This window comes from Andrographis paniculata, unplaced genomic scaffold (assembly GCF_009805555.1).
Source record: "Andrographis paniculata isolate CXL003 unplaced genomic scaffold, ASM980555v1 Contig32END, whole genome shotgun sequence".
NCBI lineage: Eukaryota > Viridiplantae > Streptophyta > Magnoliopsida > Lamiales > Acanthaceae > Andrographis > Andrographis paniculata.
The window spans coordinates 2,434,581-2,449,111 of NW_026137565.1; the positions used below are offsets into that span (position 1 = coordinate 2,434,581).

General features: G+C 27.6%; 1 protein-coding gene across 1 annotated transcript; it reads right to left on the minus strand.

The window, feature by feature from the left end:
• Window positions 1–13,328: 13,328 nt before the first annotated feature.
• LOC127247116 (36.4 kDa proline-rich protein-like) lies at window positions 13,329–14,194 on the minus strand. Its single transcript, XM_051268832.1, has one exon. It carries the CDS (start codon window positions 14,157–14,159, stop codon window positions 13,482–13,484), a length of 678 nt encoding a protein of 225 aa, XP_051124789.1. The 5' UTR covers window positions 14,160–14,194; the 3' UTR covers window positions 13,329–13,481.
• Window positions 14,195–14,531: the final 337 nt, after the last annotated feature.

Below are 14,531 nucleotides of genomic sequence, written 5' to 3' on the forward strand. Positions count from 1 at the left end.
AATTAAAGCCGATATTGAAATAGTCTGGTAAGTGATTTTTTTTGGCACATTTGATCCTCCGGTCGGAGATGCCAGCGTGCCACGCCGCAAGACACATATCTCCCAAGTAAATGCCACTTAGCGGCCAGTGAAATTCTAATTTTTTAGAAAAATTATTTTTATAGTTCCGTAATTGACCTTTTATCATTTTAGCATCACAACTAGAGTTTATATATAACTGATCCTATAAGTAATTTTTTTTTTTTGCACAATTGGTTTCCCAACGCTGGAGATGCGCATGTGGCACCAGCGCGTTACGCCGGACCACACGTATCCGCCAAGTAGGTGCCACTTCGCGGACTTGGAAATTTTTTATCTTTTAAGTGCTTTTTTTCTTTAAATTTGGACAGTACAAAAAATTTTAAAAAAAAAATTGAAAAAAAACATCCAAATGTCCTTAAGGTAACGCCTACCTGGCGGACACTTGTGTTCTGGTTTGCCACGTGAGTGCCACACATTCATCACTTTAAATAAGGAAAAATAATATTCTGTATAGAAATAAGGTTGTGTTGATGAACGCATGGTACGCCAGAGCACATATGTCTACTAGGTAAACGCCACCTAACGGACACATGAATTTTTTTTATTTTTTTATTTTTCATATTTTTGGTATTGTCCAAATTTAAAAATTAATAAAAAAGATTTCACATCTCCACCAAGTAGTGCTTACTCAGAAAACACGTGTGCTCCAATGTACCACACGGGTGCCACGTACACATTTCTGGAGCCAGGACCAATTCTTCCAAAAGATAATTACTTACAAGACCATTTTTACACACGATATAGTTATGAGACTAAAATGATCAAAGAATCGGTTACAAGACTAAAGAATATTTTTTCCCAAAAATTGATATTCTATGTCTGCCAGGTGATGCTGCGGACATATGTCTTCCGATGTGCCACATCTGGCGCCATAGGACCAAATGTGTCCAAAAAAATTCATTTACGAGACTATTTCAATACAAAATTCAGTTACAAAGCAAAAATAGTAAGAATGACCAATGACGGAACTAGAAGAACATATTACTCTAGGCTCCTCTCACCCCAACCCACCCCATTTTTTTAAAATTAAATATATATATATAATATAATATAATAAAAAATTGATAAAAAATCATAAAAAATGCTGAAAATTAAAATTGATTATATCAAAATTATTATTTAATTTTTATAATTTTTAATAAATATATACATTTTAAAATATCACAATAATATATAATATTTAAATTCAAATTCAAATCAAACAAATTTTTAATTGTGGGAATGAAATAATTTTAATGATTTTTTTTATTAAAAGTAATTTTTTAAAAAAATAATAAATGTATTTTTTTGGAAATTTTAAATAATATAAAAAATATCTACAATATATAATTATTATTTGTCAATATTTTTAGAATTTTTTAACAAAGATATATTGTGCATATCATATTACAATTTAGTAAGTAATGATTATCTTTAACCAGCATCATATCTAGCATAATTTTTAAAATATAAGAAATTGAAAATAAATCAATATATATTTTTATATGTATAAATTTCGATTTTAAAAAATTAACCACCCATTCGATTAAGTTCTGGTTTCACCCCTGACTTCCTCTATCCCATTTCAAATGACTCGTTTTCTTTGAGACATTGTATCTAAGGTATAATTAGTTAATAATAGTAGATACGATAATTTAGATGAACTATATTCTTTCCGTCCCAGGTGAATGTATCCCTTTGTGTTTGTAATAAATTAAAAAATAATAATATTTTATTAGTTAACGAAAGTCTGTGAAAGATTTTGACAATTTTTTTATTTGATTGTATATTTAAAATAATTGTATATGTAATAGTATATATATATATTTTTTTAAGTATAGTTAAGGGTATAATGATATTAGTGTATGATTATTTTTACTAAAATAAAAAATATATATATTTATGAGTGGAACAAACGAAAATAGTAAAAATAGTACTTTGAGTTGGATTGAGGGTGTAATTACTAAATAATTAAAATGTATATTATTAATAAAAATAATTATTGTAATAATAATTATTATAAATAAAATTAAAATAACTAAATAGTTTAATTAAGATTAAAAAAATTATAAACTGTAAAATTAAAAATATAATTAAAATATATAATTATATTTCAAAAGAAAAAAAAGATAAATTATGTGGCATGAATCTAAATGAAAAAAAAATAAAAATTATACTACTATGTAGGATGAATGGTATATATTTTTATACGAGTAGTTGTTGTTAATTTTACTATATATGATCAAAATAAATATAGAATATGTGTTTAAATATTTTAAATATTATATTTTAATAAAATATATGTAATATATATATATATATATTATTTTTTAAATAATAAAAATAAAGAAAAAATATTTATTCATAATTAAGAAAAATTAATCTTATAAAAAAAGAAAAATTTTAAATATAGATAAAAATATTTTATTAGGAAGAGAGATATAAATGAAGAAGTTTTGTGTGAATTTTATATGATGTATGATATTATATGTTATGAAGTTGATTTGTATATTAAGTATATTTCGATTTAGTAAATTTATTAAAAATAAAAACGTGTCGATTGAAGTGAGACAGACCAAAAAGGAAAATGAAACAATTGAAACAAGATGAAGGAAAATTACTTTTAATATTCAATAAATTTTTATAATATAATAGAAATAATTACACTATTTGTTTAGGATATTTTTAATTTTTATTGGACACGAATATTAGAAAATAATAATATTTAATATAAAAATAATATAAATAACAAGTAAACTAAAAATATGAGTATGAATTTTTTTTTTTTAAAAAAATAATAAGATAGCTACAAAATAAGAGGTGACAAATTGGTGCTTATTTTTTAAAGTAAAATTAATAAAATTATGTGATGTTAAAGTTTTATTATAAATAAGTTATACGTAAATTTAACAGATAAAAGAATTAATATAATTATGTAGGACGAATGAAAAAATAATATCAAAAGATAAAATTAAATATTAATTATACATTTCTTCCATGTTGTACAAGTTTATTACTTTACAATTTTAGTATTTTTTCCAATAATATATTCATACCATATATATATATATATAGTAAAACAAATACCATTATTTTTTATAACTTTACTCACCATTTCTTTTTATTTATTATACAATTGTCATGGATGACTTTACTTATTTCTTATATTCATTTTATTGTAATTTCAAATTTATATTATTCAATATATAAAATTGAATCTATCTCCATTCGGCTTTAAGAGTTTCATTTACTTTTTGCGTGCTGATATTTTAATATTAATTATTATATCAAAATATAGTACAAATTTTAAAAAAAATTGCACAAATACTTCCATTAGTGTCTTATAATACTAATAAAAAGATATTTGTACAAAAAAAATTATACAAATATAAAAATATTTTTAATGTTAAGTACAATGATGCAAAAGATAAATGTGAACTTACAGGCGACAGACGGAGTACTATTTAATTTTCATGTCATAAAATTTTGAGTATAATTTTGTAACACTAAAGATAGTTGAGAATTTATTCCAGAGCAATAACTGTTGTACCGTTTGCAAATGTAGGGGTGGGCAGAAAAAATCAAGCCAAACCGTTGAATCGAAATGAACTGTTCTGGTTAATCGAACAAATTCAATTCAAATATAAATACTATATATTTGGTATTTGTTCAATTCAGTTCAGTTTTGATTTTTTGATATTTTGTTCAGTTCGATTAACCGAACCGAATATATTCATATTACTATATTTTAAAACTTATATTAATAATTATATTATATTCGGATTGAGTTCGATGGTTTGAAATTTGCAAATATTTATATTTAATTAGACTTTTAATTATTTTTTAATATATATATATATTTTAATTTCGATTCAATTCAAATTATTTGCAAATACTATAAATATTTTCGGTCAACAAAAAATTCGTTTAAAGAGAATAGAAGTGATTTTAATTCGAATACCAAATATTTGTATATTTACAAATAACGAACGTGCCCACATTACATTTACTCATATGACACCAAGCATTGCATTTATGGCTGAATTAGCCAATTTGGCATATTCCCGTCCAAACCGACACTAATTTATGTCCAAATTTGCATTGCATTTATGGCTGAATTATATTCCCGTCCAAACCGACACTAAATTTATGTCCAAATTTTTTAAACTCGAGTTATTAGAAAATGTAAAATTAATCAGAATGATTTTTATATTTTTTTTAGCTTTTCAACCACCGATAAAAGAGTGAAGAAGCTTTTGTGGTGTGATATGTCTGAAAATGTTTCAATTCGAAATGAAATGAAAATTTTCTTTTATCCACTCCATCATACTCGCGAGCCAAGCTCGACTCGGTTCATTAACGGCTTCACTTGACTCGTTTATAGAGATAAGCGAGCCGGGCTTGAACTAAAAAATTAAACAATTATTGTTTTTTTTAAAAAAATTAATAAATATAATCATTATTCATTTTGTGACCTAAAAATATGATCATTTTTTTTTCTATCATCTATAAACATAATTATTCTCATTTTAATAAAATCATACTATTGTTTTATTATAAAAGATAAAAAGTTAAAAAAAAAAGCACATCACATTAAAATTTGTGCCGAAAAATTTGAATCTATTTTTTTTATGACCGATGTAGTGTATGATCGATGAAGTATATAATAAAATTTAAGGTAAATTATTTTTTTAGTCCCGTATCTGACTTTCTTTATCATTTTAGGATTTTAAATGAATCATATCTGAAAATAGTCCGGTAAGTAAAATTTTTTCGCTAAAATGGTCCTCCGTTGGTGGACTCGCCACGCTGACAGCCGTTGCTGACATGGCGCGGACGTGGCAGACATGTCATCGCCACGTAGATGGCTAGATGCTACGTAGGAGGACTATTTTAGCGAAAACTTTTTTACTTGCAAGACTATTTTGAAAGAGAGTCCACTTAAATGTCCTAGAAATGATAAAAGGGGTTATATACGGGATTAAAAAAAATAGTTTACCAAGATATTTTGTAAAATAAAAAATAAAAAAAAAATCTACGTGTCGCTGATGTGGCATCTATGTGGCGATAATATATTAGCCGCGTCAGCGCCACGTCAACAACGGCAGGCCAACGTGGCGAGTCCAGCACCGTAGGACCATTTTAGTGAAAAATTTTTACTTACGGGATTATTTTTAGACATCGTCTACTTAGGGTGTGGTTGTTTGGGGGTTTGGATTTTGAGTTGGGATTTGAATAATAAAAATTTTGAATTTGAAAAGTTGTATGATGTGATATAAATAGGTGTTAGATGTGATGTTTTGAATGTAAAATTAATTTTTAGTATAATATAAAAAATGAAAAATAGGTGTTTGATTTGATATTTTGGGGGGGAAAATTTTGGATGAATAGTAGGATTTTATCAAAATCCTACAAACGAACACACCATTAAAGTCCTAAAATGATAAAGTGAGTCAGATACGAAACCAAAAAAATACTAATTTACTCTAAAATCTATATTTAAATATTTTGAATACAAAATGGTAACTAAATATTGGTAAATTGATTTTTTAATCTCGTAACTGAATCTCTTTATCATTTCAGTACCGTAACTGTAGCCTATCGCAAACTAGTCTCATAAGTAAAAAAATTTCGCAATTTTAGTCTTTCGGCGCCGAAGATGCCTATGTGGCAATCACGTGGCTCGCCAGAGGACACTTGTCCGCGAGGTCGACACTTGACGGGTATGTAAATTTTTATTTTAATTATTTTTAAAAATTTTAATTTTCAATTTTTTTAATTTTTTTTTAATTTTTACAAAATAGAATAAATAATTTTTTTAAAAAAAATTAAAAAATCTAACGCAAGTGCGCCCTGTAGGCATCTCGAGCGCAGCATGATTAGAAATGCAAAATTTCCATTTATGGAATTAGTTTGCGATATATACCAAAACAAAAATGATAAAAAAGTCAATTATGAGACAAAAAAATCAATTTACCCTTATATATATTATATTTAGAAATATTATTATAAACTGAATATTATAATTTAAAAATTCTTGCAAATTGTAATGACTGAGCAGTGTAATTTTCATGGACAAGATAGTCTAGAATAAACTTTCTTTTAAATAAGATAAAAATACAAAGCTATGTTAATTTTTTACAATATAATGTTACGATTTTATATAAAAATATATATCTTGCATAAAAAATATTTTGTTTGTCAAACAATTGTTTTTTGGATACGATTTCTAATAGATAATATATATATATATTATATTTTCTTACAAAAATTTAATATTTAATACAAAATATTTTTTTTTTTTATATTACCAACACAATTTCTCATGTTTTACATAAAAAAAAATACTTAAGGCTAAACACTAAACAAACAAACCCTATAATATTTAACTTTTGATATTTATAATTTTATAGTAAAATATAAAATAAATACTATCTCCGTCTCATAAAGAGAGCAACATTTACTTTTTGAACGTAGATTTTTTAATATTAATATTATATTGGATTATAGTTAAAAAAAAAAAAACAAAAATACCTCTATTAGTATTGTTTAATATAAAAGTAATGATATTTGTGTAATATATAGTAAATTATAATGGTATTACTATTTATTATGCTAGATAGTATATTTATTAAATTAAAAAATGATATCATTGTTTTAGGAAGAACATAAATAAAAATGGAACCATGAAAAATAAATTAGTATATTTGTGTAATACATTTATTAAATTAGAATGATATTTCTTATGTTAGATAGGTAGTACCTTTACTTGTGGGGCGGAAGAATTATATATAATCGCACATCCCATGAAAAATTAAGAAAAATATAAAATAATTGCAAAATTATGAGCGAAAAATCAATTGACCTCATAGTCACAGGTCCAACTCTTACACCATCAAGTCATCATTTACTGGACATATGCAATTTATTTTAACATATTAATAAATCGCTTAAACTTAGTAATAGAAAAGTAGTAAATTATTAGTATGCGACCACATTTAATATTTCATATAATGTACTTATATATTTACCACGTGCTTTCCATAAATGACACCACTAAAATATTCATATAATAAATATTCTATCAATGATAAATTGGTCCAAAAATATTTGTATTTTTCTAAAATATATTTTTTTTTATTACAATATATTTACCACCAACTTTCCATAAATGACACCACTTATTCTTTTGTGGATTTTACTATAGATTTTTACTATTCAAATTCTTCTTTTCCTTATTAAAATATTAAATCAAACAATTATTTTTTTATATTATACTATAAATCTATTTTACATTCAAAATATCGCATCAATATCTATTTATATCACGTCAAATAATAATTCAAATTTAACTTTTTTATTATTCAAAAATCCAAACCTATAAACAAACACACCCATAACTACCAGAAATTTAGCCTTTTGTAGCGAGAATAAAATCGATAGAAATGCTCATTTTTTTGACACAAAAGCCTTTTTTGTCGATTCTGTAACGGATTTTGACCGCTACAAAAAATCAAGTAAAAAAAAATCTCTTTAACAACATTTTTTGTAACAAAAGGTTGATAGTCAACGCTCCTATTAGGCATGTGTTTAATTTATTTGTAACGGTTCAATTCGTTTTTTGTAACAAAATTATCTGTTACAAAAAAAATCGGTATTATTATATTTCGTCGTGACAATAACCTTTTGTTACGAATGTTTCCGTAACAAAAGCGACGTTACAAATACTTCAACCTCGTTAGAAAAAATATTTGTTACAAAATTCGTCGTAATAACAAAAGCGTTATAATTTCATACGGACTGTAACAAAACTTTTTATAACGACTCAATAAAAATGACGAAAAAATGGTATTTGTTATAGTATGAATTTCTTCATAAATAGCATAATACCTATTTTTTATACCAAATACGAAAATCATACATAAACATAAAAAATAATGCCGATCCGACATTTTCTAACACGTCAAAATGATAAATACAATGTTTTGCTCCAACAACTATGTTCAGACATATCTAAAATACCTAACATTTAAATTAGCTACAATCCATATTATCCAATATCCAAAATATATAAAAATAAACATAAATACGAATTAAGATACACATAGTTGTTTTTGCCGATATTTTAGGCGGCACTCAGGAGTGGCGAATCAACTGCAATAAAAAGTTAACTTATTTATTTTTATCGTTGCCCAATGAAGTTAATTAGTTTTCAAGAAAAAATAATTAAAAGAATAAATTACGTACAAATTTATACGTCCAGTCGATGGACTCGATATTGAGTACCTCGCGGAGGGTGCGTGCATTAGCAATTGTGGGGATGATTAAATGAGCATTTGGGACCATAGCAAATGTGAGAACACCTTCACCATTGCAGGGTTATCCCCTAAAATAGAAATTACAAATATTTTTTTTTGGGTTAGAAAAATAATTAAGAATATCACGTAATAATTAACGAATTAATAATATTAATGAGTTTAAACATCGATAATGACACATGATAGAAGTGTTTCTCAAATGTTGTGAAATCCAAGAGATGTCCTATTTAGAATCCACTGATGGAGTGTCCAACACAATAGCAAGGAATAACAAAACTTTCAATCCCCAAACAATAAAAATGAAAGGTTCTCTAGTCGCAAGAAAATGAAACAATCAGCACACTACAAGTGAGATTTTCATGCATGTGTTCCAACTATTTAGAAAGTAAATTAGATGATAGTGTCCCATCGGGCCTGGTTTGCAGGGTATTAGGTTCGACCGGAGGTTTACCCAGTGCGCACTTTCGGACAGAGACTGCGCATTCCCACGTCATCAAAAAAAAATAAATTAGATGATAGTGTTATTCCAACATAATCATGACAACGATTGTGTCGATTAAATTTAACCCAATTTTGTGCAAATCCAACACTCACATACTTTTCAACTATTACCACCAAAGAGGATATAATTTAATATAATGTAATTTCCAATAAAATTCTGAAAGACTTATATGCACTAACTTATTTCACAAACCACCCAAATTTCCAAGTAAACAGGAAAATTCTCAAGCCTAGTAAAAATAAATCGGTTGCAATAAGTTGTATAGCTTGCCTTCAAATAAAAATTAAATATACGAAGCAACTACTGCATAGAGAAATACTCAAGCCACAAACCCAAAAAAATAAATCAATCAACCCAAGTAAACACATTTTAACAACTATAACATATCTTCAGTAACTCAACAATTGTGTTGAATGTCAATCAAATATAGGAGTTTCGAATAATTTGAGGCATCCTTTAAGGTATCGATGTGAGAATAAGTCCGAACGCTAAATAGACATTTTCAAAACCGAATAATAATAATAATAATAATAATAATAATAATAAATTATTCGCATGTCTTCTTTCTATATATGATGAATCTGTAAAGTAACATGTTTTTAATGAATCCTTTATTCATGATTCTTTGTATCGAAAATAAGTTTTGGAAGACCATGAGAAAAGATATTGCATCTGATCTCATAATCAATCACTTACAACAGCTACTCTAATCTTGCTACATTTGCAAATATGAATGAGGGACCGACCCAACTCCGCCCGATGCCACCTAGTCCACTTCACTATTTAACCGGGCTACTGAGTCAACTTAACACTAGTATGATATTGTCCGCTTTGGACTGAGTCCGCACGAATTTATTTTTGGATATCCTCCAAAAAACCTCATCCTAGAGGAGTTCACTAGGGACTTATAAGATGTGAAATTTTCTTCCCAACTTCCGATGTGGAACTTGGGTTTGCACCCCAACAGTGAATAATGTGAATATTCTAAAAAATTAATTTTGTATTCAAAATTATGTATTAATATCTATTTATATTACATCAAATAACTATATATTCTAATTCAAAATTTTATTATTTAAAAAACTTATACCCCAAACAAACACACTAACACATTTTTTAACCTAAATTCAAATTCATTAATATTGTTAATACTGTGAATATTTTGTTTGGTTGTAGTTTGAAATTGAATATTGATTTGAATTTTTGTTTAAATAGTATTTTGATGTGATTTTGTATAAAAAAAAAACAAAAAAAAAAAACAAAATACTACATTTTATTAAAAATTTCTACAGAATACATAGTATTGACTTCATTTTAAAATTATAAAAGAACAAACATAGATAAGATAAGTAGGTAACATGTCTTGGGCCTCTGTAGAGAACATAAAGATTTAAGGTTATGGACATTATTTGTATTGGTAATCGGTTAATAGTATAATTGATTGTTGGAAATTTAGTTTATGATTAATTTTACATTTCTCAAAATCAATTAATTGAAATGTGAGAAATATAAGGGATTAAGAAAAATAATTAATTGATACTGATAGATTTATTAGAGCTTTATAATTAATTAATAACTGAGTTAATTAATTAGATAGGTGGGCTAAATTGGAATCATATTAAAGTGTCACCCTTAGTTCGATTGGAATAGATTTAACTTAATCCTTGGCATGAGTTCAAACAATTTGTGTTGGCAAGAGATTTCAAGCCAATGTTGGATTCGGAAAGTATTCCAAAGAGCCCTTTTGAATCCAAGGATGACAAACCGGCATGAATGTATTTGAGCGGCTTGAATAGTACTCCATTCGTCTCAAAACAATAGTCTCATTTTACCATTTTCGTCTATATCAAAACAATAGTCTCATTTCTATTTTCGATAACTAACTTTTCACATTTTTACAAAATTATCCCCACTTTTTTCACAATAATTACATAAAGTATGAGTATTTTAGTTTTTTAAAAGTACTTTTACACTCACTGTTGTTATTATTCTTTAATTCTCGTGTTCATCTCAAATGTTCGTATTGTTTTCAAACGGAGGGAGTAGATGATAATCTTGCACCAATAAAAATTGGAGTATTCAGCGGGTAGGCTACCAGCGCAACAAAGAATAAGTAAAAAATAAGTGAAACAGAATAAAGAAAAATATCGAGTTGTTTAATTGTTGAGAGGTATTGTTGGTCGTTTCTTTCTAGCTTATTTATACACAAGCCAAGTAAAACAAATAATCCTAGCAAAACTAAAGGTTAAGAATGGAAGATGATGAGTGAATCTAATGGATTTCTTGAATAGATTAGTGGTCATCTCCCCTTCGAATAAGCTTTGGCTTGTTTTTTTTTTTTTTTTTTTTTTTTTTTTTTTGTTTTATGTGTGTGTAGCATTTTAGTTGTGATTTCATAGGATTTTCATAATGTGTACATTACAAAAAAATAGTATATTTGTAACGGAATTCCGTTCCTAAAGTTCACGTAGCTAACGTAATTTCATTACTAATTCCGTCTCTAATATCATTAGTAACATAAAAAAAAAATACATTTAGGGACTAAAAACTCTTATGATATTTTCTTGTAGTGGTATCCCAATCTCTGCCCAATTTAATTCCTAATTTTAGTGTGTTCACCAAGATTATTGCTGACTTATTTAGATGCTGTCTAAATTGGAGACGATAATCATTTTATTTTTGGAACTAAGAAGTTGTGTGTGTTTGGGTTTGAGTTTGAAATCAGAAATTTTAAAAGTTTGAATACAAAATAAGGTATTTGATATAATATAAATAAATAAATATATTATTCAATGATTTCGATGAAAGATTTTTTATATATTAAAATAATAAATAATAAAAATTTAATTTAATATTTTCAAATATATATATATATATATAATATGAATAATGGGAGGAGACCAGCTTACATAAAAGGAAACAAATTTGGCCCTATCAGTTCCTATAAATACTAAGATTGACCATTCGTTTCAAAATAATAAATAAATAATAAAGTTTAGTTTGTGACAAAGAAATAACAAAATTGAATATATAGAATATAGGGCGTGTGTCACGTGCTAACTCGATCAAATCAGTATAGTATTAGTTTGATGGGATCAACATATTATATAAAAATAAGCAATATATATTTTTGTATAATACAATATATATTGTTATATAAGATATCATATGCTCAGTTATAACATAATATATATTGTATAATAAATACACTAGCTAGTATATAATATATATTGAATACAATATGCTAACCCGAATAAATCAGCATCAAGTTGATTTGATTGGGTCAGTACCGGATCTGTCGCTTACAAAATATAAGTCAAAGAAAGAGATATTACCCTTGGAACTCTTTAGTAAGAAAGGCACATCTTGATGGAACATTGTGTCACAATTATTAGAAAACTTTGTAATATATAATATACACACATTTTTATTATCAATTTGATTCCACCATTTTTTCCGTAATACTTTTTTAAAAATAAAAAAATAAAATTGAAGTTGCAGTAGTTTGCACTTTTGATCACATTATTCAAACACCATAAGAGACTTACAAGATTAGAATACATGAATTTATAGGACCAAAATTTAAAAATTAGTTATATGACTGAAATATAGCCGTACATATATGTGTTAGTTTTATTGTGTATGTGTGTTTTTTATGTTTTCGAAGTGAAATAAAATGGGATGTTTCTTATAAATAAATAGTTAGTAAATACAATATTTAAAAAAAAGAATTAAAGAAATTGAAAAGTTAATATATATATATATATATATATATAAATACACAGTGCATTAAAGAGAACAAAAATGTTACCGAACAATCGGAATCAAAGTTTAACATATTTTTTATATGTTGAGTATCAAAGAGAGATAGTAGAGCAATAGTCGGAGAAAAGATATAGTATTGATATTAGACTAGATATCGAATTCCATCCGCCTTTACTTCCTCTTGGTTGGGGATTTAGTCGAAGCATTCTATTTATATCTTTTTTTATTAAATGTTCAATGAAATTATGGGTTCCAATCTAAGCCAAATATTTTGTTACCAAATATATTTTGTTAGTAAATTCATGAGTTCGATTCCAAATATGTTCAAGCTTAGGTCATACTTTTTTGGCTTCCTCGCATATTCTTAGCATATTGATCATAGATATCTTTTCCTCAACATATAATCAAGTATTGATAGAATTATAAAATGATTCTCAATAATTATTTTGTTATTGCAAGAATTTTTGTATCATTCAATATGTAATTGCACACCATATTTACGGTATAGTTCAATAGAAACATTAATTTCAACATATGTTGAGGAAGAAGAAGAAATCTTGACTCCATATGTAGTCATATATAGTTGTTACAAAGCATGGCAACCAACAAAAAAAAAAAAAAAAATCAAAAAAGCATCTTGATTTTACATTTAGTCGATTATTGTAAAACCCAAAAAACCCAGATATCAAAAAGTACACATCTTCGATTCAACATTGTAATATCATATCAAATTTATTACAAGAACAAGAATTAAAGATCCCCCAAAAAAAAACCCACCCCATGTAACAAAAAGACAAATAAAACAACTAATTATAATATAATCTTGTATGATGAAATCATGGAGGGCATTGGAATCCAGAGGGAGGGTGCTTGCCACAATCCACAAGAACTTGTAGAGCAATGGGGATGAGGATGTTGATGTTGAGAACCTTAGCCTTGATGGTGGTGCAAAGGCACACCGCCGCGTCCAAGTCCGCCAACCCTTGTAGCAACGGGCAGCATTTTTCCTTCGGGTTTTCCCCGATCCCAATGTGGATTAGCCCACCTAATACATCCACACACCCTTCTAGTTTTAGGGCATCAATCGGACATGTCGGGGCCTTTGGTGGTGGTGGTGGTGGGCATGGTGTCTCTGGTGTCCCCGGTGTAGGGGTGACCCCCGGGGGGTGTATGATAATGGGGGGATTAGGGATGACCGGGGGGTGTATGATAACCGGAGGGTGAACAATGACAGGAGGGGTAGGGATGACGGGAGGATAGATGATTGGGGGATGTATGATGATAGGAGGCTTGGGGATGATCGGGGGGTGCACGATAGGGGGTGTGACAACGGGTGGCATAGGTTTGACGACGGGCGGGGTGGGTGGTTTGAGCTTGGGGGGATGTTTTGGGGGGAGTTTTGGGGGTTTAGTAGGAGGGGTTGGGAAAGGGCAATAAGGGCAAGCAAAGGATGTAAGAAATGATCCAAAATTCAAGAAGAGGATTAATGTTAGGGTGTGGGTGAGGTTGGCCATGGTTGAGGTATGTTTGTTTGCAATAATGTAGTGTTATTCGAGTGTATTTTTATAGACAGATAGGGGCATGTGATGTTGGTGATATGGTATGGTCTTGTTTGGAACCAACTTGTGATTTGGAATGGTTAGATCTAAGATATTTGTCACCATATTATTATTATTATTATTATTATTATTACCTTCCATGACTATGGAATTTTGTTTACTTTGGGGGCAATTGTTCAATTTCTGTCTCTGTCTATATATATATATATATATATATATATATATATATATATACACACACGATTGTTGGAGATAATATGTTGGTTCGTTCAAGTCAGCATTGTGCTATTTAATCGGACAACATATGTCATATGACTGATCAGCATA

Coding starts and splice junctions, on each gene's coding strand:
- LOC127247116 (XM_051268832.1), bottom strand. CDS start 14,159: ATGGCCAACCTCACCCACACCCTAACATTAATCCTCTTCTTGAATTTT.